The sequence below is a fragment of the Myotis yumanensis genome, unplaced genomic scaffold (assembly GCF_028538775.1).
Source record: "Myotis yumanensis isolate MYYU_CA2020_CCGP unplaced genomic scaffold, mMyoYum1.0.hap1 SCAF_11, whole genome shotgun sequence".
Lineage (NCBI taxonomy): Eukaryota > Metazoa > Chordata > Mammalia > Chiroptera > Vespertilionidae > Myotis > Myotis yumanensis.
The window spans coordinates 38410947-38436153 of NW_027223762.1; the positions used below are offsets into that span (position 1 = coordinate 38410947).

The 25207-nt window shown below is 45.0% G+C and overlaps 1 protein-coding gene across 3 annotated transcripts in view; it reads left to right on the forward strand.

Annotated features, from left to right (window-relative positions):
- The first annotated feature begins 4935 nt into the window (after positions 1–4935).
- Positions 4936–25207, forward strand: part of MEIS1 (Meis homeobox 1) — a 134088-nt gene continuing 113816 nt past the window's right edge. For 2 of the 3 annotated variants that reach the window (XM_070429359.1, XM_070429360.1), the window contains exons 1-6: positions 4936–5707; positions 7591–7817; positions 9663–9804; positions 10323–10373; positions 11167–11217; positions 12644–12790. In XM_070429359.1, coding sequence (XP_070285460.1) covers positions 5696–5707; positions 7591–7817; positions 9663–9804; positions 10323–10373; positions 11167–11217; positions 12644–12790 — 630 coding nt within the window. In that variant the 5' untranslated portion in view covers positions 4936–5695. Of the gene's footprint in view, positions 5708–6676; positions 6766–7590; positions 7818–9662; positions 9805–10322; positions 10374–11166; positions 11218–12643; positions 12791–25207 lie in introns of those variants that run through there. The other variant, XR_011473175.1, reaches the window with a different exon arrangement.

Sequence of the window (25207 nt, forward strand, 5' to 3'; positions counted from 1 at the left end):
CCTCTATAACTTCTGAAAATGTCAGAGCTAGTAATTATGTTAACCAGTGTAATTTTTCCCTCTCTAGAGACCAAAGCGTTTTAATGATTTGAAATAGAAAGATAGTAAGGAAAACACCCCCCACACACACACACACACCCCGCCCTCACCATCACCAACCACCCTTCATTTCTTAACTTTTGCATTATCCAGTCAGAATATAGTGACTTAGGTATTTTCCTTTGGACAGTTGGAGAGCCTAAGCTGACCTCTCATTGACTTCTGAACTGGTCCCAGACATTCTTTGTTTTCTGAAGCAAAATGCAGTAAACAAATCTCCCAGTTCTTACAGCTTTAGGGCACTTGATTAACGTCTTTCCTAATCCCCTCAGTTAACCCCCTTTCCTATCACTTAACCAAGTTTCTCCATTTTATAGACCTCTAAATAGTTTATTTCAGTTTCCTCGAAGCCATTCATTAGCTTTGACTTCTTGGTACCTTTCTCCTATCACATCCAGCCTCTTATCTTTAGCATTCCTCTATTATCTCTACTAGATTTTAAATCTATTTTCTTTAAACTGTCCTTCCCGCCCCTGAGTTCTGTTTTTTGAAATGTAAATGCTAATGCAGGGGTGAGATGAGGAGGATGAAAGTTCTTGAAGTATGGGGCCTCAAGCCACTGCACGCCAGGACAACCCAAAGACCAAGACCGATCCTAACAGTTTCACAGGCATCTAAAAGTTAGGTGCCAGATGATAAACCCTTATCATTCTGTGAACACAGCTGCCAAACTCTATTGATTAACAGGCTCTTGTTTATTCTGGGCTGGCAAATACACACACATTTTACCCTAGGAGGTGCCTCTTTAATTTCTGTGGGGTTTGGAGCTGATTCATGAGTGTGAACTTTTGGGACAAAAGCCTAATTCAGGATATAGATCTTTCCAAAGGCACAATTCCTTATAGAAGAACAGAAAATGAGAAGGGAGTTCTCACTTAGGACTGTACCAACAGCCTAAAGGGGCAACACCTACTTTAAATGCCTCCTTGCAAGAGGGTGTAAACAATAGAGACTTAGGCCCCGGCCTGCCTCTTTAATGTCCTCCTTCTCTCTATTTGGGAATATCCTCTGGGTTAGGAAGGGAAAGCTGACTATGGAAGGCCCAAGTGCAAGTACCAGGGGCAAATGTCAGAACCCTTCACTAGGCCAAGTTTTCCCAAGGTAAAAGTGCTATTGCCTTAAAGCAAGTGTTTGAAATAAGCTAAGGATGCATGCTGTCTCATCGCAGGTATAAATGTGGATAGTAGTTTACTACAACCACCCCTTTACCTTTTCCTTTTAATAGGTGATTAATTGCTGCTCTACTACAGCAGGCTTTTTTTTTCTTTTCTTTTTATGGCTACTAGATTGCAACTCTAGATGTCCGCTGCGCAATTTCTCTCAGCAAGCCCTAACTATAATAACTGTTTGCTAATTGTAAAATCCTTATCCAGAATGAGGTTTGGGCAAACAATTTGTACTACTGTAATTACACTGTAAAAGTGTTTTAGTCCCTTGATTGTTCAGAATTAATCTTATAAAGGCCTAGGAGTAGCAGTAAGTTTACAGTTATAAATGGAAAGGTGGGAGGGAGGGAGGGAGGGAGGGAGGGAGGGAAGAAAGAAGGCACTTTTCAAAACTAGTAAGTTTACTTTAAGCCCACACACAAACTATCTATTTCTTTAAGAAAAATCTGTGTGTAGATATTTTAAAGTACATTTATAAGGTAATCTGACACATCATGGCAAAATAGTCTTCCTAAAAGCTTTGAAATGTTTGGTTGTTTGAAAAGGAGTGACTTACCTGAACTTTCTTTTTTCATCTCTGCTAGAAAACAAAAGAAAACATTTACCAGAAAGCAACAGTACAAAATTAAGTATATATATATATATATATCCCCAAACTGGCCTTTTCCAAACTTGAGAATGTGGCTGCAGAGTTGAGGTAACTCCAAGCTGGTTACCTAAGGCTTGCCGGAGAACCCCTAGGGCTGTTAAAAGTCTACAGTCATCGAAATGTATTTCGCAGGAAATTTCTCTGAGTTAAATTATACTTACACAATTTTCCTCACACTTCATTTAAAGATCATAAACGTAGATTCGCCCAAGTCAAGGTTTGGCTTGACACCCCCTCCCCTGGCTTCCCCCTATGACCAGCGGCGCGGATGCCTGGCGGGCCTGCTCCTACCCCCGCGAGCCGCCTTCCGAAGGCGCTCGGGTATTGGCCAGAGTCGCTGGGCTGGGGGTTCGGGAAAGGGCTTGCAGGCTGCCGGCCCAGTTTGGGTCTTTCGGTAATCGTAAAAGGATTGTGTTGCCTGCCCAGCCAGCGCAGTTTCCCGAGAAATAAACAGAGAAATCGCCTTCCTGAGACCCAGAGGTTCCATCTTGGCCTGAAAATCTGTTTGCAAGTTCACAGGGGGTTGGGGAGGATGTCAGGCAGGGGCATATAGGCGCTGGTACGTCACCTGGATCCCCTTGGCTTTGACACGCGGGCCTGCCTTCACCTCCCGCGTGATGTGCCTGTGGCGGGGCGTTTGTGCCAGAAAACTGTATACATGTTGGCGGTGGAGAAAAGTACAAGACCCTAAAACGAGAGAGAGAGAGAGAGAGAGAGAGAGAGAGAGAGAGAGAGAGAGGAGAGAAGGGACTCTAGGGGCGGGGGTTTAAACACTCGGAACTCTTTGAAGGCAAAGCGCATCTGAGGCTCTGGGACGAGTACCGTGTGGAGGAGCGAGTGGTGTGCGGGAAGCTGGGTAGACTCAGCGGCTGTGCTTTATGGGAACTCCACTATCCACTGCTGGGGGGACCGGGCGCCGACTCGCGCACAGAACTCAAAGAAGCAATAGATGTCGCTTAGGGAGGCGACGTGCGCTCGGTGGGACCCGATTCCAGATCTCTGGTCTGATGCTCGCCCTGTGCCCCCTGCTCCTCCAGAGCCCACTTAATAGAAACTCGGGCTGAAGCAAATTCTCTTTTAGTTTGCGCTTGTTAAGAGTTGGCCTCAATACATTTTAGAGCTTCTAACCTTTTCCAAACAATCTCTGGGACAGGAGCCCCCTCATCAGTCTCAACTCTTCCCCCTAACAATGCCCCCCACCCCCACGCCCCAGTTTGGGGTGAGGTTTCCTTGTGCAGCTGGCGGGGCGGGTTGGGGTGGGGGCGATGGGGGCGAGGGGCTGGCTGCTTTGGGAAAGTCAGCCTTTTAGCCACCATCAGGGCGGGAATCCCGACTGGCAGTTTGCATTCCGGGCAGATCGAAGCTCCTTGCTGATCGATTATTTGATAATTGATTTTCCCCACAGCCAATGCGGGGCCTTCTTGGCGGGAGCGCCTCCTGATTGGCCGAGCCCTCCTCCACCGCTGCCTACCGAGATTTGGGTGAGTTCATTTTCCAGTCGACCGCAGGGGGAGTTTTCTGCGAGGTTTCAGCTGGAGGGCGGGGGAGAAGATCTTGCCCCGAGCCGAGCGAGCTGCGAGCCCAGCTTGGAAATGTGAGGTTTCTAGCCCGCGGGTTGAGCTGCTGAGGCTTGAGCCATTTCGGCAAATCAGAGTCGGGCCGGCTGAAAAAAATAAAAAAGAAAATAACATCACCAAATGTAATAAAGGGCAAGCTTAGAAAGGGAGAATAAAGAAAAGGAATTTTTAAAGCCAGAGAATAGGTATTTAAAGGGAGAAAGTAAAAATCAGTGGCTGGTTGGAGCCTCCGAGTTGTGGGTAGGGGCAGCTTTTTGTCTGAAACCTCAGCTTTTGATGTGGGTGTCTTCGGCGCTGGGAGTTTTCCCCGAGCCGGGTTGGAGACAGGAAAGCGGAGTGGGGGGCGAGATGGGGAGGAGAAGGGGCTGAGGAGAGCGCGAGGCGTCGCCGGGGAAAAGCTGAGGGCGCCGGGTCCCTTCAGGCCCGAGCACGGCATCAGCCAGAGCCCTTCGGCGCCTCGAAGACAAAGGCGGAGCGGCTGTAGTCCCAGCCGAACGCGCCGGCCCTGCTGCGCCGCGCCCTGGGCGCACCGCTGCTCCGCCCGGAGAGGATCGGAGAAAGAGCCTCCCTCCCCGCGGCGCCTGGGCCCGGCTCCGCCCGCGAGGTCGGGGCTGCTCCGAGCCCGCGTCGGGTTTCGCTTTCCGGCGATCGTAAATAGCTTGGTGTTTGTAAACAGGCGCTGGGGGCACATTCCCGGCTCTGAGCTCATTGTTCCCTCCCTTCCTCTCGCACTTCGTGCAGGACTCCGGGGTTGGGGAGGTCTCCAGGGCTAGGAGGTGGGGGCGTCCAGACCCCCAAAGTGAGAAAATGCAAGCATTTCCTCTCCTTGGACCGAGTGTCTACCTCTGACAGCAAAAAACTCTGAAGCTGGATCTGCAGACAGCCCCAGCCATCCCCACCCCACGTTCACGGGACTCCTTTGCAGAGCCTTTCCCAGCCTTGCTCCCGCTCCTCCTCCCCGCTCCCCTCTTGACTTTTCGACTTGGGAGTCTTTAGTTCTGAGAACCCGGTACTTTCCTCATCACCCCCTTCCGCCCTGAAAAAAAACACTGGCAGACCCCAATCATTTCGAGGAAAGTCATGAAGTCAATGCGCGGAGCCCCGTGCAAAATAACTCCCGCCACTGCCTGCCCCGCATTTATTCCCAGTTTATTTCAAGCATCGGCTTTGGGGAGAGAGTCTGGAGGGGGAGGGAGAGAAAAGAATACGGAAAATAAGACCGGTGGCCGGGATCTGCTGGCCGCGTCCGTGCGCGTGTGCCCTGGGTGTGTGGGTGTTTGTGCCTGGGCGTGCGATTTAATGGAGCGCCTCTCTGCCTCTCCAGTGCGGCCAGAGCTCGCTTCGCGCACCCACCCCTGCCGGGGAGCCTACTTGCTGCAGCCCAATGCATTGTGTAAGACGCGACCTGTTATGGCCACCACTACTTCCGGGTTCTAGCATTCTGGTCGGAATCCACCTCTCCGCCTGTGCAACACACACTTTACACACGCACGGGGACTGCAAGCGGGCAGCATCGATTGTGGCTCCTTTAAGACAAACTCAGACAGACATTTTTTTTTTAACCCTCCTCCTCTAATCTCCCTCCAGTGCAGCAGTTGCAAAGAGGGAGAGAGAGAGAGAGAGAGAAAGAGAAAGAGCGAGCGAGAGAAGAGAGAAACTGATTAGGAATTAGGACTGATTCAAGGGGAGCGAGCGCTAGGGCTTTGTGCATTTGAATATTAACATTTGAGGTGTTCTGACCAGAAGAAGACAGAGCGGATGATCATTCATTCACCACGTTGACAACCTCGCCTGTGATTGACAGCCGGAGTGGCAGAAAGCCATGAGATTTGGTAGTTGGGTCTGAGGGGCGCTGCTTTTTCTTTTCTTTTTTTTTTTTCTTCTTTTTTTTTAAACTGATTTTTTGGGGGGAGAGAAGATCTGCTTTTTTTTTTTCCTTTTTTTTTTTTTTTTTTTTTTTTTTTTGCCCCCGCTGCTGTCTTGGAAACGGAGCGCTTTTATGCTCAGTGACTCGGGCGCTTTGCTTCAGGTCCCGTAGACCGAAGATCTGGGACTAATAGCTCACGTTGCTGGAGACGTTAAGGGATTTTTTCGTCCTGCTTAATTTTTTTTTTTCCGGGGGAGTTTGCGTATTTGTTTCCTTTCACACTGGCCTTAAAGAGGATATATTAGAAGTTGAAGTAGGAAGGGAGCCAGGGAGGCCGATGGCGCAAAGGGTACGTATTAAAAAAACAATTGTGGAACTCAAATGTGAGATTAAATTGAAACGTGGCTGAAAGACACTGCTAAAAAGTTTCCTTTTTTTCCTCTCTGTCTTTCTGAATGAGGCTCCTAAAGCCGTGGCCTAAAGTGAGAGTATTTATTCAATGCGTTTGTGAACTTATGTATGTTACATGTTAATTCGAATAATCAAGTTTTCTGTAGATTCCTAACCAATATATATATATATATATATATATATATATATATATATATATATATATATGCTGGGGCAATCATCTGGTTAAAAAATAAAAAACAAAAAAAATGCTAGATAGCTAATGCTATGTGAGCATTTAGAGAGCAAAAGTTTAGAGCTATTTTTAAACTAAAATAGACAACTAGAAACTTCTGATATGCTATTGATTATGTTCATCTTTAATACCATTAGAAGTATTTAGCTATTTAAAGCCAATAACTTTGTCATAGTACAACTTATTTGGGGGTCAAGAAACATTCCTCTTTTTAAAAAGTAATTTTAATGTGCATGGATTTTTATGCAAGGTAATACTTAGAAAGTTTATCTTAGACAGCCCTGCACTAATTGGATACTAAGCACACAGCTACTCACTTTTAAAATGCAATACTAATTCCCCCAATATTCCTATTTGAATGGAAATGTAGTGAGAGTAAAGTGAGACCATGACAACCCAACTGAGGTAGTTTCTTAAAAGAAAGAGGGTCTACAGAAAGCCTTCCTTGCATAATTTGTGTCCTGGCCCTCAAAGCCCTGTTTGCAAAAGAAAGTTACTAGGCTGACACATTTTTTTTTTTCTCCTTTGGTTCAGGCAAATGTCAGCGTTCTTCCAAACTCTTTTCACACCTCTGGCTCTAAGGAGATGAAAGTGGCAATTCCTCTTTTCTTTGAAAATCATTTCACTCTCGACGCCTTCAAATCTTGAGGGGGAAAACACTTGCCTGGAATGAACCAATGAGAAAAACCTAAATAGCTAAATTTTGCACACAAAAATAACGACAATCAATCTGAAAGTAGAGTTTCTAGAGGAGGAAGATGGTAGGTTGCATGTGCATTTGCTACTGAATTTGCTTTAAGCCTGATGAGTACCATTTGCCCTATTAACTTCTAGTCTGGGAGAAAGTTCTTAAGACTAGAGAGAATAGAATAACTAACTGCTCCAACAACAGATTTTCTTTACTATCGGGGTGGAAATTGCCCAATTCTGAGTTCAGCTGTAAGGTACAAGAAAAACTACCCCTTCTCTGAGTTTCACTTCTATGGGGGCCAGTTAGTTTTGTATAATTTAGCAGAGTTTGTCTTGGAAAGCAGAGGAAATGCAGTGTCTTGCAGGACTGCCTACCCTCTTGCTGGCAGGGAAATAAAATAAGAAGCCTGTGAATTCACGTGCTTGGTGTAGCTGTTCCCATCCTAACTTTTTTTTTTTTTTTTTTTAATTCCCCCTGATGAGAAGGGGCTGTGAAAGTAGGCGGGTTTGCTGCACTGTCCTGGCACGTTTTATTATTGTGATTTTGAGTTTCCTCCTATGGAGACATGCATGTTTTCCCTTCCACCCTCCGGGAGAATGCCTCCCTTTCTTTCCTTCCTTTCTTGCTAAAGGATTCTGAATTTCTGAATTAGTTGATAGGGGCACAAGTTAGGGGAAGACTATTCATCCTAGCCGGGTTTCACTGAGAATCCTAGAATTTTTACTTTAAAAAATATTTTTAGATTAAAAAAATCTCAGCTTTAGAGATGCAAGGCCACCGAATTGGAGGTTGAAGGATCCAGCTGGACTGACATTATATAAGCTCCCTGCCCTGCCGGTCCCCCCTGTGCCCGCCTGGCCTTCTGAACCTTGTTTCTCTCCTGTTTGTCATGCAGTACGACGATCTACCCCATTACGGGGGCATGGATGGAGTAGGCATCCCCTCCACGATGTATGGGGACCCGCATGCGGCCAGATCCATGCAGCCGGTCCACCACCTGAACCATGGGCCTCCTCTGCACTCTCATCAGTACCCGCACACAGCTCACACCAACGCCATGGCCCCCAGCATGGGTTCCTCCGTCAATGACGCTTTAAAGAGAGATAAAGATGCCATTTATGGGTAGGTACCATGGGCAGCAGGTTAAATAGCCGAGACGCGGTGCTAATCCTGTTTCCCTTTGCCTTTGGTAAGGGGAAAGCCAGAGTACTCTGGACTGGAGATGCAGTACTTGGTGACTTTTCATTCGCATTGCATGGAGAATCTGGGGGTGGGGGGCTGCCTGCCATCCCGGATGCCCCCCTCTCCATGCGCGCTCTGCCGCTGCCCAGCCTCTGGCTCTGCCGAGGCTGTGCCTGGGAAGGGGGTCGCCGTGCAGGAGAAATCGCCCAAAGGTCCCTCTTCCTCTCTCAGAGGGTTGGTGTCCCGGCTGGAAGCAGTGTTCTGGGAAAGCGTTGGGGGTTTCTCACTGCAGGCGCCTTTGTGTTGGAAGGAAACTTTTAGTTTCAGGGAAAATCTTTTAAGCCACTGATTGTTCGGACTTGCTAAGTTTACTCAGCAACCCTGTGCTGGCTCTGCCACCGCACAATAAAATGCAGGGAGGACAGTTGCAAGTCAGGCAAGGGGAACAAGCTTTGCATTTGGAAAGTTTGACCGCGGTAGTCACGGTAGTCAAGGCAGTCAAGGAGAGGAGCTCGGTCTGAATTGTTACAGACATGAAGAAACTTCTAGTCGTTTTAATACTTTGTGAGCCAAGATGAAACCTGCAGGCTTTAGAAGTAGACGCGGGGTGCTATGGGCCGTGTTGTTTTCTGACTGCGGTTCCCACCGTGTTCTCCCGGCCATTCCATCAGACACTGGACTGGTAAAATCCTTTGAAAGAGCCTTGTGCCTACTGTGTGCTGGTGAATTTGGGGACCTCTTTTGACTTTGCAGCAACTTTTGTTTCTTCTATTTAAAAAAACAAAACAAAAAAGAATCATGCAACACTGACCCTCCCCAGCTGCACGCCCTTTCTGCTTTATTTTTCTGGTCCCTCGTGCGATGGGCTTGTTTAAATCCCAGCGTTCTCTCCGCAGCCTTGACTGCAAATGGTTTAGGCTCTGGGACAGAACATTTGGGGAAGCTTTGAAAAGGACCCCGAACTGTTAAATTCCCAGCTGGGCTGTGAGAGCTAATAAAAGACTGGAGACACCTCCTTGGGCATTAGAAGAAGCTTTTTTCTTTCTTTTATGGGCTGAGATAAGCGACATCTAGGCCCCTCGCCGTACTGGCTGCCTTGCCATTCCGCTGAGACAAAATGAAAGGCTTTCTGGCTTTCCGGCAGGACCACGGGCGGGAACTTTCTTTTGGGGGTGGTGGGGGCGAAGGCAGGGACAATGTGCACGGAGCCCAGAAGGCGCCTCCTTGCTCTCCGAGGGCCCTGGGATGGAGATCGGCAGGGGCAGCCCCCTGACAGCCGGTCCCGCAGCCTTTGGAGGTCCTCTCCCCAAGTTAGCTGAGTGCCTGCCACCGAGATCCCAAGCCTGGGCTTCGCGAGGCCGCCTCGGAGGAGCCCCCTGGAAGGAGCTCTCCCAGCCCCTGTGCCCAGCGCCTTTCTCCGGCTCCAGGTCCTGGATGTGCAGCCGAGGGCCGAGGGCTTGTCGGGTGGGAAACTTCATTCAAAATGGCTGCTGGAACCGCTTGGGTTTTATTCTTAGCAAATGTTACCAATTTCTCCGGCCAGATAAGCTGAACCGATCCTCAGATACGGTCCGTGGCGTAAGGCCTCCAACTTCGGGGCCCTAAGAGGAAGGGGAGGTGAGCAGTCACCTGGGTGGGGGGGGGAGGGGGGAGGAAAAAAGTAGATGACAAAACCCGGGAGGGGGTCCCTGCCTCCAGCTCCTCCGGCTGCTTTTCTTGGGCGCCCTTTCCCCCTGACTTGGGACTAACCATTGTGTTGTTTGTGACTGTTGTATTTTCTTGCAGACACCCCCTCTTCCCTCTCTTAGCACTGATTTTTGAGAAATGTGAATTAGCTACTTGTACCCCCCGAGAGCCAGGGGTGGCGGGCGGGGACGTCTGCTCCTCAGAGTCATTCAATGAAGATATAGCCGTGTTCGCCAAACAGGTCAGCAAAATAAATGTTTAAAAAGTAAAGGGGGGGAAAGGGGACGTCCCTCCCCGGCCCCCCGACCCACCACATTTGCAAGAGTCATTAACAACTAGTCCACCCTGGGCCATGCCTGTTACAGCTACCCTGAGATTTCCCTCCTGTGTAAGTGTCCGCGGGGGGGACTCAAAATCGCCCATATCCATCCCAACTCAAGCTCCATAACCTCATGTAGAAAACTCTCTTTATAAAAATAAAATCGCCAACACCATGCGCTGCAGCTGCCTGGGACTTGGTGAGCTGAGCAGCCTCCTTTAGAGGCGTCGCTGCTGGTAGAAGTCACCCAGAGCTGGGGGCTTGTTTTCGGCTAGAGTCTCATTGAAGTGTGTTTGCGCGGGAGGAACTCGGTGTCACCGAGTCCCTCCAGGAGGCTACGTCCTGGCCCCGACAGTGTAATGAGTCAAGAAAGTAGGAAGGCGAACAGATTTCAATTTTTTTCTCCCCCCCCCCCTCCTTCCCTTCTCACTTGTATTTAGATTCGTGCAGAAAAACCTCTATTTTCTTCTAATCCAGAACTGGATAACTTGGTAAGAGCGGACCCCTACTCCCCTCCCTCAAGCTTCCCTCCCCTCAGCCCCCCAGCTTTGCTTTGAGGGCCCCGAGGTTTCTAGACCCGTCATCCCGCCGCCGCTGCAGGTCTGCTGCAAATGTTTCCGTCCACGGACAAGCAGTCCGGGACATGATCCCCGGGAAATAAATTTTTCTGGAGAGGGGCCGGGCAAGCGGCGCAGAGAAACGCGAGCTTTTGTTTTTTATGACAGCCGGGCAGCGCAGCTCTAATCAGCGCGGGGATTTATCTCCGGGCCTGTCAGCGTGTGTGCTTAAAGTTTGCAGACTTCCCAGCCCTCAAAGTCGCCTCAGGAGGGGCACCAACCAGGCAAGAGCCCCCTAACCACCAGTTTGCCTGAAAGGTGTGCCGAAGGCAGCAGAAAGTTTGCAGTGCTAAAAGCCACAATGTGGGGGACTATTTTGACTATTTTCCATGCACACCTTCCAAGGAAACGTCTAGTCCAAGGATGTGGCCCTTTGGGGGTGGGGAGGAGGCAGTGGGGCCTAGGAAGGGGAGAGAGCCATGGGGGAGGAGAGTGTTTATGATCCCCACTTAGATGCTTTGTTGTTGTTTTAGCTATTTCTTTCTCCTTAAGAAATATAAACCTCTAGATCGTACCCAGTCGCCGCTATTAAGTTTTAGTGTTATTGCCATAAATCAAAATAACTCTATTTACTGGGGGGAGGGGGTGGGCTGGAGATGCTAGCGCTGTGACAGCCAGTTTTCTGCAAACTAGGAATAGGGTGCTCATTCTTTTTGTGTCTTTGCAGATGATTCAAGCCATACAAGTATTAAGGTTTCATCTGTTGGAATTAGAGAAGGTAATTTCTCTAGCCTCTTTTTCTTTTGCCCCTTCACCCCCAAAGACACAGGATGGGGGAGGGTTCAGAATGGCTGAAGTTCAGGCTTCTGAAACATTTGCATAAATGTCTTTCTTTCTGGTAATTAGTGTCAAGGCCAATCTTTGCATCCATTTCTCTTTGCAGTTTAATTACAATTTCAGCCACTAAAACCGGGATCACAAACGCCCTAGCCTTGTATTCATTCTTAATACCTTGCTGGCTTTGTATAAATAGTTGCAATTCTATGCAACCCCCTTGATGTTAAGAATGCTTTTGTGAGTTGCTTCACAGGTTATACCTTTGTGGCCTCTTCTCTTCCTCTCCTTCTTTTTCTTTGCTACCTCTGGGGAGGGGGGAGTTTTGTTTAGTTTTAGTGAGTTTCTGGAAGACAGTCTGAGAGCAGCCGCAGGTCAGACACAGAGGAGAGGCCGAGTGGGGATTGGGGGGAGCGGACAGAGAGTCTGGAGGAGGTGGTGGGAGAAACACATTAAATGTTTTGCAGAGACAAAGTAGAGTTGATAGTTGCGTCAATTTCTTGAATCTGCAAATCCTGCACACATGCCACCTTCACACTCAAGAAAGGGTGTGGGCTAATACAATTTTGCTAGCTGTTCTATAAATCTCAGCAATAAAAACTTAATGCATTGTAATTCAAACTAACATCAAATCGCAAGCACACTGGGGTTTCTTGTGAATTTTTGCATGTCAGTGATGACTGGAGCCTGTAAGAGACCACTCCACTTGCACCTAAATATTTTGAAGCAATCTTTTTCCTTTTCATATTTAAAAAATCAATTGGATACATTTTTGTGACTGTAGGTTTTTTTTCCCCATATATTGATTACTGGAAAGTTGATTTCCTTTTATTTTTCAAAGGAAGTATCCTAAAATATGCTTCTTATGGATAGAAACCCTAATTTCAAATATTATAGGGACTGGGGTTGTCAGGCATAGATCCTATGCCACCACAGTACTGGTCCTTTGAATATATACAATATATACCCAAAATTACATATAGATGCATTTTTCCTTAGACAAATTGGAAAAAGGACCTGTGATAAAGTAACTAGATAAAATTAAATAGTTTACCTTCAAAGTCACCCACGCAGGTCACCTCTCTAATGGCCACAGTCCTGGAAGCAGATGAATTTAACACGGGTGTTGAATATGTTGTAGCCTGTGAATCATCTTGTCACTGTCAATTTTCTGGGATATCTCTATTTTGCAAGAAAAGAAAGTTATTCCTAATTCTGGATGCGTCTGGGGGTCTCTGGAGGACAATTGCCCTGTGTTTCCCCTGTTTGGAAGTTTGGATCTCACAAGGAGGGGGGGGTGGATTGCACTTGTCAATGTCATTTATACCCTCTTGATTATATTTCCATTTTTTATTTCTGTCATAATGTAGGTACACGAATTATGTGACAATTTCTGCCACCGGTATATTAGCTGTTTGAAAGGGAAAATGCCTATCGATTTGGTGATAGACGATAGAGAAGGAGGATCAAAATCAGACAGTGAAGATATAACAAGATCAGCAAATCTAACTGACCAGGTATGTGCTTTTCAATTTCAACATCCTTGAAAAAAAAAATCTGTATGCATATTGCTTGCTGGGTCACTACCACCTCCTTTTATTATTTGCATATGATTAAGTCCCTTTTAGATACATTTCCATCGAAATGAAAATTTTTGAATAATGTGGCTATTATTGCTTCATTAAGGCTGGCTCTGGGATTCGACTTGGAGAGATGAGCTTGCAAAGGCTTTGCCTGCAAACTTGACCTGTTTCTTGTCGCTTTTAATTTTTGTCTTTATTTTATTTACCCTCTATAATAATGGGAGTGTTAACTGCCAGTGACCGCCTCTGATTGTAGGGCTTTGTTCTGGAGCATTCCCCCAACCCCCCTTCTATCTTGAAGAAAAGAAAATAGTGGGGTCTGCTTATTTCTTATTTTATTAGGAATAAACCCAAGATAGGTGGTCTAAGAAAGACAGCCAGGGTTTGAAATCTAGCAAATGCTGGCTGTTTTCTCCCTGTCTATACGGTTCATTAGCCTGTCTTGTCAGTTTTCCTCGGCCGAACGCTTCTAGACCTCACTGAACATTGCTTTGTGCAGTGCTCACTGCAAGCTCGCCCATTTTATTGTACTTCATAGACAAAATAAGACCAGGCCGAGGGTATACAAACAGATAAATATCGACTTTTCTCCTCTACCTTTCCACTCGTCCTCCAGCTGGTACGTGCTCTGGGCCCCCTGGGTTGGCAGCTTTGGGAAGTGTCAGCATCAGGGCACCTTGGCAACTCCCTCGGTGTGGCGGGTGGGGGACCTCGCGCCGCCACCTTGACTCTCAGCTGCCGGCTTTGGCTTGTCTAGCCCCTTTCTCTGGCGTTCTCCTTCAGGCCCTTCTTCCGCTGCGTTGCTAAGTGGGGCCACTTTTATTTGGACTTGCTGGGGGTATGTGTATGTGTGTGTGTGTGTGGGGGGGGGGGGTTTCTCTCCCTCTCTCCCTCCAACACCACTGTTTGCTCCCAGTGTCTCTCTCTGTCCAGTCGCTGTGTCTCTGGATTGGTCCAAAGGAGTTGCAAAAAGAGCGTGAAAGTGAAAACGTGAGGAGTGGGTGGGCTAAAACAGGGCTCATGACAGCTCTCCGTTGCGAATGGTTGCAACGCGTCTGGAGATTTGGGTTGCGGGCCTCCTCCGCCTCCCATATCTGCAAGGGAAGGCCCAGAGTTGTTTCTCTTTCTGACTTGGCACGTGAGTCCCGTCTTGGGGGAGAGATCAGCCTGTCTTTGTTCAGCTCAAGGACCGCCAGGCGGGCAGCTTTCCTGGCGGGCTCTGCCAGGATCCCCGGGGCCCAGTGGCTCCCTTGCGGAGTCCTTGTCCGAGTGCTCTACTCCTCGGTCTCTCGGTCTTGGTGTCATCTCAAAGTTTTCTTCTCTCAAATGTCTACCCCTTCGAATAAACTCCCGGCTTTGATTTCTCTGGGGAACTCCGGACAGAGGCTGAGTCCCCCTTTCCCCAGGAGGAGGGGAGGGCAGGCCGAGCTGAGCTTTACGCTCCGGGTCCTTACTGTTATTTGGCAAGTTGCAAACTTTCGACTGTGTAGACGAGTACACAGAGCAAGCCGCCTGCGCAATCCTGGCGCGGCCCGGCCGAGGTGGGGAACCTGCAGCGGCTGCTGCGGGGCGGGCCTGGCTTTGACCCCGCGGGGGGCTGCCCGCCCTCCCGCCCGCCCGCCTCAGCCCACCAGCCCTCCACCCCCGAGCTGTTACAGGCAGATTCCGCCGAGGAACCCTTGGGTAGCTGCTGTTGAATAAAAATTGTAATCCAACAAGCCTAACTAGAAAATGGGATTCTAAAAGCTTCTAGTGCTGGGTACATAAAGCTATTTGAGCAAATTACAAGAATCGCTTAGGGGCATGAATGAAATCAACACTTTAATTGCCTCCAAAATGAAGATTTATGCCCCGTTTTCTCAACGAATCATTATTTTATTAAAGTCAAAGATAAAGGACCAAAGTTATGGGGTATTTTGGGGGGCATACAAAATTGATGTGCCATCAGTGAGTTCTTCCCCCTACTCCCTCGGCAAACTTTGGTACACAATTACTTTAACTTGAGGTCTGCAGGTCGGTAGGCGCTTCTATTTTGTGAAAATACGCATTTTATTCTCCTCCCCCACCTCTGACATGAGAAGCGTGCTCCCCACCCCCGCCGCTCCGGAGGGGGCTTCGCAGCTTTGGCGGAGCTGGTGGCGCTGTTGGCCTGTGCGCGTGGGGCGCGCTCTCCAGACCCCCCAGCTCCCCTAGGTCTCAGATGGACGGAGGGCAGCAAGCCCAAGTTCGGTCTGTCTAATGGACCACCTCTCAGGAGCCAGGAGCGAGGTGCCTGGGCTCCCTTTGGAGCGAGGAGCGCAGAATGCGGGGTGCTCGAGGGCTGCGCCTCCGAAGCGGAGTTTGTCCCCTGTTCTGGGAGGTTGGGAGCAGAGACAGGGCAGGGGGGGCGCAAGGTGGGCGCCAGTTTTCCCGGCTGGAGCTTGCTGGAGGGCCCCTGGGGGCGCTGGACCCCTAGTGGGGCACCCGGGGGCCGCGGGGGGGTGGGGGGGGGGCGAGACCCAGGAAAGACAGCCCCGCCACCTGTCTGCGAAGGCGGCCTGGGCAGTTGGAGCCCAGGCAGAGGGTGCGCTGCGGGACTAGATGCTTCAGGTGTGGCGCGAACGCGGGGCCTCGCTAGCTCATTAACCCCTCTGTCTCTAGGGCCTGCTGGCGGCCAGGTTTATTTTATTTTACTTTTTTCCTCGGAGGGCGTGAAGACTGCCATCCGCGCAGGGACCTGGGGTCGACGGCTCTGACACCAGCCGGTTTCCCCGAAGGCTGAGTCTGTGGAAATCCACTTGGCCTTGTAGAGTTGTTGGCTTTTTTATTTTTATTTTAAAAAATCACATTAAGACGACGGTAGAAGCAGTGATCCCGTCCCCCGTTCCGTCTTCCCCTCATTCCCACTCCCAGGCCCTGAGGTCTCTGTTGGCGCAGCCCTCCCGGGCGCCCTCTCCCGACGGCCAGGTCCGCGGCCTCCGCAGGGACGCTCAGGGCTCGGGGCTCGGGAGGACTGGGTCCTGGGGGTTTCGGGGACTCGCGCGGCGAGGGATGAGAGCAGGGCTGCAACTCCGGAGTGGGTGTAGAGGGGGACCGGGGTGCGAGGCGTCGAGGCCAGGGCTGAGCCAGGTTGGTGGTGGAGAAGAATGCAGATCCGAAGGGACGAGGGTGGGTGTTTGGGGGTCCAGAGTGGAATTGGGGGCGGGCAGAGAGGTTAGGCGGGGAAGAGCCTGACCGCCCAGCGGGCAGATCCAGGACGCACTCCGAGAAGGAGCCGTCGAATGAAGCCGTCCCAGGGCTGTCCGTTGTTCGCCACTCCTGGAATCGAAGCATTTTTCACTCCAGGACAGGGTTGAGGGAGAGGGGAGAGAGGAGCGAAAGGTCTCCGGGCCGCTAAGGCCGCCTCCCCGGTGGCCCGGCCTGCACGGAGGGAGCGGGGACTAGCAGGGCCTGTGCTCTGGGCTGCAGCCCGGATTCTCCCTCAAGCAGCAGGAAGCAACGGGAAAAGGTCCCTTTGGATTACAATTTTTATTCAACAGCAGCTCTCCGGGGGACCCTGGGCTGAATCTGCATTTAACAGCTCTGGGGCTAGGGCTGCCAGGCTGCACCGGGCGCCCTGTTGCATGTTAATCCAGATTTGTCTCTGACATCCGGGGAGAAGTAATGTGGCTCTTAGAGATGGAACCAGAAAGCCACGCTCCCCAGGCAGGTTAAATGCCAAGTGCTGGTGAGCTCCCAGGGGAGGGGACGGCAGCCGGGGCAGTGAAGGCCCAGGCTGGAGAGCCAGCCCTCCCGGCCTCAGATATCCAGGGCAGCCTGGGCCAATGAGCTTTGCTTCTCAAGTGGGCCAGGGAGCCCTGGTGGCGATTGTTTTATTTTAAAAGTCCGGAATGTTGTTTCCGAAGCATAGTTTAAAATCTAAAGTCTTAACACTGAACTTGTACTTGACTGAAAACACTCCCTCCCTGCAAAGGGGGATGGGGGTGCATCTAAGGGAGATTTAAGCTTTGTCTTTTGGAGAGGTGTTTATGGTCAGGGATGGGGATGGAAGGGCAAGGGACAGCCTAATGTCCTTGATGAATTGGATCTGCTGTTTTAGGAAAAAAAAAAAGATAGATAAGGCCATCGGAAAGTTGCTAATACTAGAAATGTGGTCAATTTATTTTCATCCAATAAGAAAACGGGACACAAGCATCAGGAAACAGGAAAATGGTCCCCTTGTCAAGTAGTTTGTTTCTAAATGCTTACACATGGATACATCTCATTTAAATTGTAAATACTTCATAGGGTCCCACTTAATGCCTTAGTCCTGGCACCTCTCAGTCCACAGGCCTTGCAAGCAAAGGGGTCTTGGAATTATCTACCTTTCCTTTTGACTATTGTTGTGGGCCATGTGGTGCACTCTTAATTTCTTTTTTGAAATATGTCAAAGGGAAATTATGGCACGATTCTCTTTAATGATTAAATAATAAGGTGTTGACTGCTTGTCACTACACTGGCTAATTGGGATGTTCGTTCTAGGCCCTTTATTACTTAGAATCCTTTGAATTAAAAGTTAGTTGTTTACCAGGTGTGTTTTCATTATTTCTTTCTGATTGGCTTTTAGTGTGTATTTATGTGTGAATTTCAGAGTATGGATGTATTGATTCTTAATAGGGGCTCTTAAAAACATTTTAGAAAAAAAGAAGTATAGATCATATACAGATAGATTGAAGACAATTACATTGTTAAATGTCTGGAAGTCTCAATACTAATATAACAGAAGTTATTCCCTTTTTGGAGCACCTCTCTCTGTCTCCCTTCATCTATCTATCTATCTATCTATCTATCTATCTATCTATCTATCATCTATCTATCTATCTATCTTTCTCTCTTGTTTCTTAGTCCCTAGTGCTAGTTCAATGGGTAGTGGAAAGCAATGATTCTAATGCTACTTTGTACAAAGTAAAGCCCCATAACTAACTGTTGTTCAGTGATTTAACTAGCTCTGTGGCAATAGGTCACTCACATAGCAATCCTTCTCTCATCAGAATGACTCCATGGCTCACGATTTGGAAATACATAGAGTGGTCGTGTGTACTATTGCTATCGGTCCTAGCTTAGAGACTTTTATTAGAAAACATGGAGAAGCTTAAATAGTAGAAGAAGAAGAGAAGGAGGAGGAAGAAAAAGAGGATTAAAATATGGGCCCTGCTTTCAAAAATGTAACTGGAAATATCATGCTATAATTGTCCAACTTTGAAAAGAAACAAATTTTAAATCATTATGTTTTTAAACACTCGTATGTTTAAATGTTAAAATGTTTGTCATAGTCCCAAAGATTTAAAACACAGCTGTTGCTGGGTGATGGAGGGAAAATTATGCAGTAAAACTCCATACTCTTAAAAACAAAGACTATTTGTGGTCTCATAGTAGAAACTTAGGTTCAGTAAGGCCAAACAGATAGGCTGAAGTATTACCTTGGGGGCCTTCTGTTAGAAAACTAGTTTACCTTCCCTCGCAGGTGGAGGTGGAGAAACTGTGAAGAATGCATAACAGGTCATATTAGGACACTTGTCATAAATGAAAATATTGCCAACGTGAATTCAAATGAAGTATTTTCATGTCGATAATGTTATGCTTTCCAATGCAATAGCGATATTTTCTTCTGAAATGTAAATATGTCAAGCAAATGTGGGATGCTAAAGTTTTAATAAATGATCATTTAACCATCAAACACAACCCAAGCATGTATACAGAAACTTTTAAAGCTGGCATTCAGCCAAATTCCTATAGGGACTAGCAGGGAGATGATCAAAAATAGGCATGAAGTAAGACTTCCTGTGAGAAGGTCTATAATTCAACATTATTTGACTCCACTGTCAGGGAGACAGTTGAAGGATAGTAAACTGATACCATTCTCAGTCATTTTTGTTACACAGTCTTAAATGATTGCAACTGTAGCATTTTATGTGGCCTTTTTTGGATTATGATATTTGCCATATTTGTATGCAAGTAGTACTTGAATTTACGTTATGAGACAAAAATTTTTGCCATTTCTCCTGAGTGCAAAAAATTAATATTTAAAAATTACATCAAAATTATGGGAAAGTATTCTTTTACAAATAAAGAAATAAAAATAGAAGACACACGACAGTGTATCTGACAGTTGTGCTTATGTTAGATTTAAACGTTTTCAAAATCCCAAGTAAAACAAGACTGTTGTAAGCCACGTGGGGCTTGGTGTTCTTACTCATCAGGAAATGTCTGGATATAATACCAGTTTCAAAAGTTAGGGTCTAAAGTGTAAAATCCAGTCTCCCCATTTGAATTTTAATAATAATTTCAAAATTTGACTTTTGGGATCCAGTAAAAGTTTGGATATCTTACTATTAAGACTTGTAAAGGAAGGTTGTATGTACAAAATCAGATTTGGAAATATTCAAGCTGATGAGTATATGCATGTTGTGTAAAAGATAAGGGGACTTCTTCACTCTATCCTTAATTTAACATGCCGTGATTTCAGGATTATAGAAATCTGGGAAAGCTTTTGGGAGTCTTAAAGAACCTCTCTAAGAAGCATACCTGTATTGGGCAATCGCTGGATTTCCCACACTTATAAATTTGACATTTTAATAAATGGTATAAAGGATACCCTGTGAAATAAACAAGAATATATCCATTTAAATATTTGTCACTAGAATCCAATTTCAGTCAGCTTAATGCATTCATGTGTGCAGAATTAAAGCAATTGGCAACACTTTATTAAACTCTCTCAGAACATTCTCTCCAAAAAGCATTTCTTAATCTAGGAAATATGTTCTTGTTAAAGGAAAACACCACAGTGCAAATCTCTTGAAATTATTCTATATTTCTTTACTTCTTGGTTTGGGATTCCTAAAATATACCATAAAGAGTTATTCTCTGGTGAAATAAACTTATTTCTACATTTATTGAATTATACACCTGTTTTTTATTGGTATCATGAGTATATACAGTTAAATACAAATTATAACCAGAACTAAGTCATTAACTCTCTTTAAGATATGCAGTAAGCGTGCTATGGCTTTTCCATGACATATGCACTACTAAATGGATGGAGGGTAAATAAATAAGTTGTGAAAATAAATTTTCCATTAATCCTCAAAAATATACTTCTGTAGTTGATTCTTCCCTTAATACTTTTCATGGCTCTATTTACAATTAATAGGATTTATAATCAGGAGGTAAAGAGCCTGGAATATGAAATGTTATGGTTATTTTTAAAACTTAAATGAAGTTATATTTTTTCCATAGAAAGGAAATACTGTTACTACTAATAAGTTTGCTAAGTAATACTTTAAAAAATCACCACAACTTTTTATGAGTTTAATAAGTTTAAGCAACGTTTTATAGTCTTGCTACTTTTTTCATTCGGACACAATACAGAGTCTTAAATTGTACAATGAATTGAAACATACATTATTCTGATTGATTTGGACAATAGTAGTTAGTAAATAAATAACATTTTGAGTGATATTATAATTATTCCCTGACATATATGCTAACTTGGAATTCATTGCTGTTGCTGGTGAATTCCCATTTCTGTAGACCTTTTCCTTATTCTTCACAACACAAAATGATAGTATGTCTATTATTCACTCATTATAAATATCTTGGTTGTTGGTTAATGTTTAGCAAGGCAGAACCACAGCTCTTTCTTTTTCTGATGACTTCTTTCCCTGTTTGGTAAACCTCCTATGCCTGCGATCTGATCTTGAACTACTTGGCTAGGTCTCATTTCCCCATTTGAGTACCTTGTGGGCTACTATGCATACGCGGGTTTATTTTCCTGTGAAGATGAAAACTATTACTCACTTTGAAATGGGAATGCATGGAGACCAAAGTCATCACATTTTCCCAACCTGTGCTTTACAATTAGGGGAAAAGCTGAAAACTGTTGTTCTTGTTTGCCCTCCCTGGGGCTATGAATACTCGATATAAAGATTCATATCAGCCCCTTTCTGTTCTTCCTCTTTAAGGCCTAAGTGTTTGCTTTCAGTGACTTGTATTCTTAACTGATAGTCCATTTTTGGTCCCAGGCCTCCAAGATTTGCATTTTATTCTGCATTTGCATTCACATTATGTCCCATAGAAACTCTTTAAAGTGAAGTGTGTTTATGACTATTATGAAACTCTGGAAAATGAAGTTTATAATGAAATCAACAGTCATCAAAGGACAATGAAGGGAACGATTTGATGTACAACCAGAGTTTTTCTCACCCCATCCTAACTTGTAAAAGGCTTATTTATCTCTCTTCTTTTACAAATATTAGAAGCCGAATGAATAAGAATTTCTTCAACAATAAAACTCCTCTTAATGTCTCTGTAACTATTTGGATGTGTTCTCGAACATTAACTTGATTTGATAGACAAGCTATAATTAACTGTGACCTATAGTGTTTTCTGTTATTCAGAGACTATTCCTTAGCGATTTGAAAACTTAATTTCCAGCTAAATGGTGTACAATGTCTGAGGTTATAAAGGCATACTTACACTATTTGCAGGAAATAGTGTCTATAGGGCTTCAAAAGGGGATAACGGGGTGGGGGGGAGGCTAACAATTTTTACACTGTAAAGTCCTAGCAAACTAGTGCAAGTGAACTCTTCCTCCTCCCCCCCCCCCCCCCCCCCGCCCCAAGGTAGTGTTCTTTCTATTATTCACTGCAATGTTAAAGTTTTTTTATACTGAAGGAAAAAACAAACAAACAAACCCACAAAGAAACAAGCCTGTGTATTTCTTGGGACAAAAAGTCATACATGACATTTTAAATCTAGTTAATTCATTGATCATAAAAACCAGGAGTGTAGAGAGAATTAAAAATCACAGCCAATAGGTAAGATGCTATTAGCTATGGTGGGACAATCAGAATAGACATTTTAGCAGCAACAATTAAATGGGGCATTTGGGGCTCACTTGGAACATTTAGTTGAAAGTTCCCACCAGATCTGGAGTTATTTTAAATCCTCCACTTAAGTATATGTTAGTTTAAGAACTTTGTGATAACTAACTCACCATTAAAGGTTGCTTTTATTTGAAATTGTTCATTCATAAGAGACTCCATCTCCTAAGTACCCACCCTGCCCTTCACTCTTGAGCAGTTCAGATAAATGTATGATTTATTTACAGTCTATTGTATACATTATTTATGGGAAATATGCTATAACTCTACAGAGCATATGGAATTTATCCTTGCCAGATATGGGTGGCCTCTCTGCCAAAATTGGCATAGACCTAAGTAGATAATAAGGTTACAGATAAATCTGGGTGTACAGATAAATCTCATTACGCATTTGAATTTCATAATTCCAGATGCAAGTGCATTTTTCCATTTTTTATTTTAATTGTCATAGTTTTTGGGGCTCTAGTTTCTGCCAAAGAGAATCACGAACTCAACATTTTAAATTGATCTTAGTGATAAATTAATTTCTTTTGAGGGGAAAAAAGATACTGAGTAGCAGAATCATTTAACCCCTTCATTTCTCTCAGCCTGCTTCTCTGTCCGTTAATGTGTTTTAAATTTTCTGAAAAATGTTGTCTCCAGAAATTTTAACCCTGAGTGTGTATGTGGTGGCGTGGCCTATGGTGGGATTTTGAAAGCGCTGTTCAATAACAAAATCACCAAGAAAAATATCAAGCTCATTGTGTCCTGCATTTCCTTGCCCAAAGTAATGGAGACACATAGACGGTGCTTGTTCTGTGCAGATCAAATGTATTGTTGGTGTTCAAGTATTTTTTTTCCGTCTAATAATTATTCAAAGCTGGTATCCATCTGCATTTGCGCAAGTATAAACATTTTTATTCTGGAATTTGGAATTTGCATCAACTCAATTTTATTTTCCAAATTACCCTGCCATTTCAATTAGGTGCATTGTTCTTCCCTCTACTGTTTCGACATTCTGAAGATTTGCTTGCCACCCTAATAGTGAGTTGTTTGAATGTCTAATATTTATTGAGGGCATGTAACGAACATGCCAATAGAAAAAGAGGAGAATAAAACATTAACAAATCAATGATGGGGCTTTTCTTCAAGTGTAGTATACATCTAATACTCCAAATACTCTATAACTGTTAAAATAGTATGAATAGCCTCAAGAAGAATAGCCTTGGGTAGGGCTGAAGAATGGCATTCTGGTTAACTGGAATTCCTTAAAAAGTGCACCAACAGTACGACTCAGCCTCTTGCTTCTGGAATTCACAGTTGCTTTGGCTGAGCTCTCAGTTCAGTGCCTTGAAATATCGAAAACTTGGCCATTCCAGGAACCAGTAATGCAAATTAAAGTTCAAGATGCTTTGAGAAAGGCCCCTCCAGTGATTTTGCCCAAGATAAATGACGAAGGAAAAAATAATCCGCCCCCCCCCATTGCCCCCCACGTCCAAATTTGATACTGTGAGAGCTTAAAGATTTAGAAATCCTGGAGGAATGTCAGGTACTCACAAAATAAAAGTTGATGGAAAATATAAAAAGCTGAAGTGCTTCCAGAAAGAAAACCACAGGGAAATTGTAAAATCCCCTGTTGCTAATTGTGAGTGGATATCAGTGCTAAATACAAATTTCCAGGGTTCTTTTACCCGAAGTCGAGTGCCATAAGGTACTTGAATTCCAGACTGCATCTTGACTGATCCCCCCTCCCCCCGCCCCTTCTCACATCAAAATTGTGGACTCTCTGGACTGAGAGTTTAGAAGTAGAATAGAGAAAACTTCAGCCACACTAGAGGAAGAGCCAGTGAGTGCACTGATTGTCACTCTTAGTTACAGCCGTGTCCCAAAAAGGTAGATTCACTTTAGAACTAGAGCTCTGGGGTTTGAACTAGGCTCTGCTGTGAGAGAGTGTCTATCTCCGTGAGCCTCAGTTCCATCATCTGTAGCATGGGGATAGTACTAGAACACACTTTACTGAGTTACTTGTAAGAATTAAATAAGAATGCATATAAGGCATTTAAAACAGTAAACCTCAAGTAAACAGCATAATATATTAAATTATACTTTATCTTTTTATTTTTATTCTGCCCAACTATAAACAGCATGCATTTGACTTGGGGGAGAAAGATTGGGTATTTTTTTTTTTATCATAGGGTTTAAGAAAAATATTATTTTAATTGTTATGAGGAGGGTCATTATCATTCTGGTTCCATTATAGTGTCAAAGGGATTGGTCCCTCAGCTGTGTTGCTGAGATAGCAACAGTGAATTACTACAGATTCACTCTTACGTTCAACTTCAGATAGCAGTTATGTGCAGATCTTGTGCTAAGTACATTTTTTCCACATTTCTGAGTGCAAATGTGACATGGCTAAGGTCCAGCTGCTCACAAGGTCTTGTTAGCTACTTGTACTCAGAATACAATGTTTTCTGCGTTATCAGATGTTCTTTTTGCTAGGATGGTTGCCTAGAAAATTCGTGGTTTGAAATTGTTTCATATAAGACACGTTTGAGTTTATTTTATCTTAATTTGTTTGCAGAATGAGGAGCACTGAATGCTGTTACAAATGTAAAATAAAACATTGGGAAGCAATCAAACTTATAAAAGGGATTTTATAACTCCAGGTACACTGGCATAAGTTAAAGATTCTTCTGCCACTCCTAATAGAAAGGATAGAAAATACTCTGGATTTCAGCAGAAAGCTCTTAGCAGATAAATGAAGAATAACATTTTAAATATTTAGGCATACGTATTTGGAAATATATGGTGCCGGGTGGATTAGAGGGTTTTAAAAAAAATGTAAGCATTTAACTCTGAACTACAGTTCATAGATACGATTTCAGGAGTGGAAGCTCGTAGAGTCATTAAAGTAATTTAATACAGGAGTTTATTTTTATTAATAGCATGCCAGCCACAATACGATGGCATAGGAAAAGGAAATGTTATTAAAACACAAATTAGAACTTTGACTAAGATTCCTAGTGTAACGAGGCTTTATCATCTCTTCAGTTTATGAGATTTTTCTCCACCACAGACTGCTTAGTAGAATTTGAACATTCAGTGCACTTGAATAATTTGTGAATTACTCATCTACTTTCCGGTTTTCAGATTTTGTTGATAAAACTGGTTGTCACTTCCGGGTAGCAGTTTCTCTCTGCTTGTAACTTCTTTCCCCTGAAGGTACCTACCCCATGTAGGAATCTAGATTCCCTTCTGAGACCACAGTGGGGTCCTCATGGGATGGTGTTGGCATTGATTCTCCATGTAAAGCATTTGGGCAGGATGTATGTATTGGTGCTGTGTAGGTTTCTTACGGAAAGCTTTTGGAATATTTTGGGTGATGGTTTACATCAGTAGACGTTTGCTTAGCATTATTGATTCATCTTAAATTTTGTGGATGAATGAGTTCAACAGTGCAGATGAGTGACGG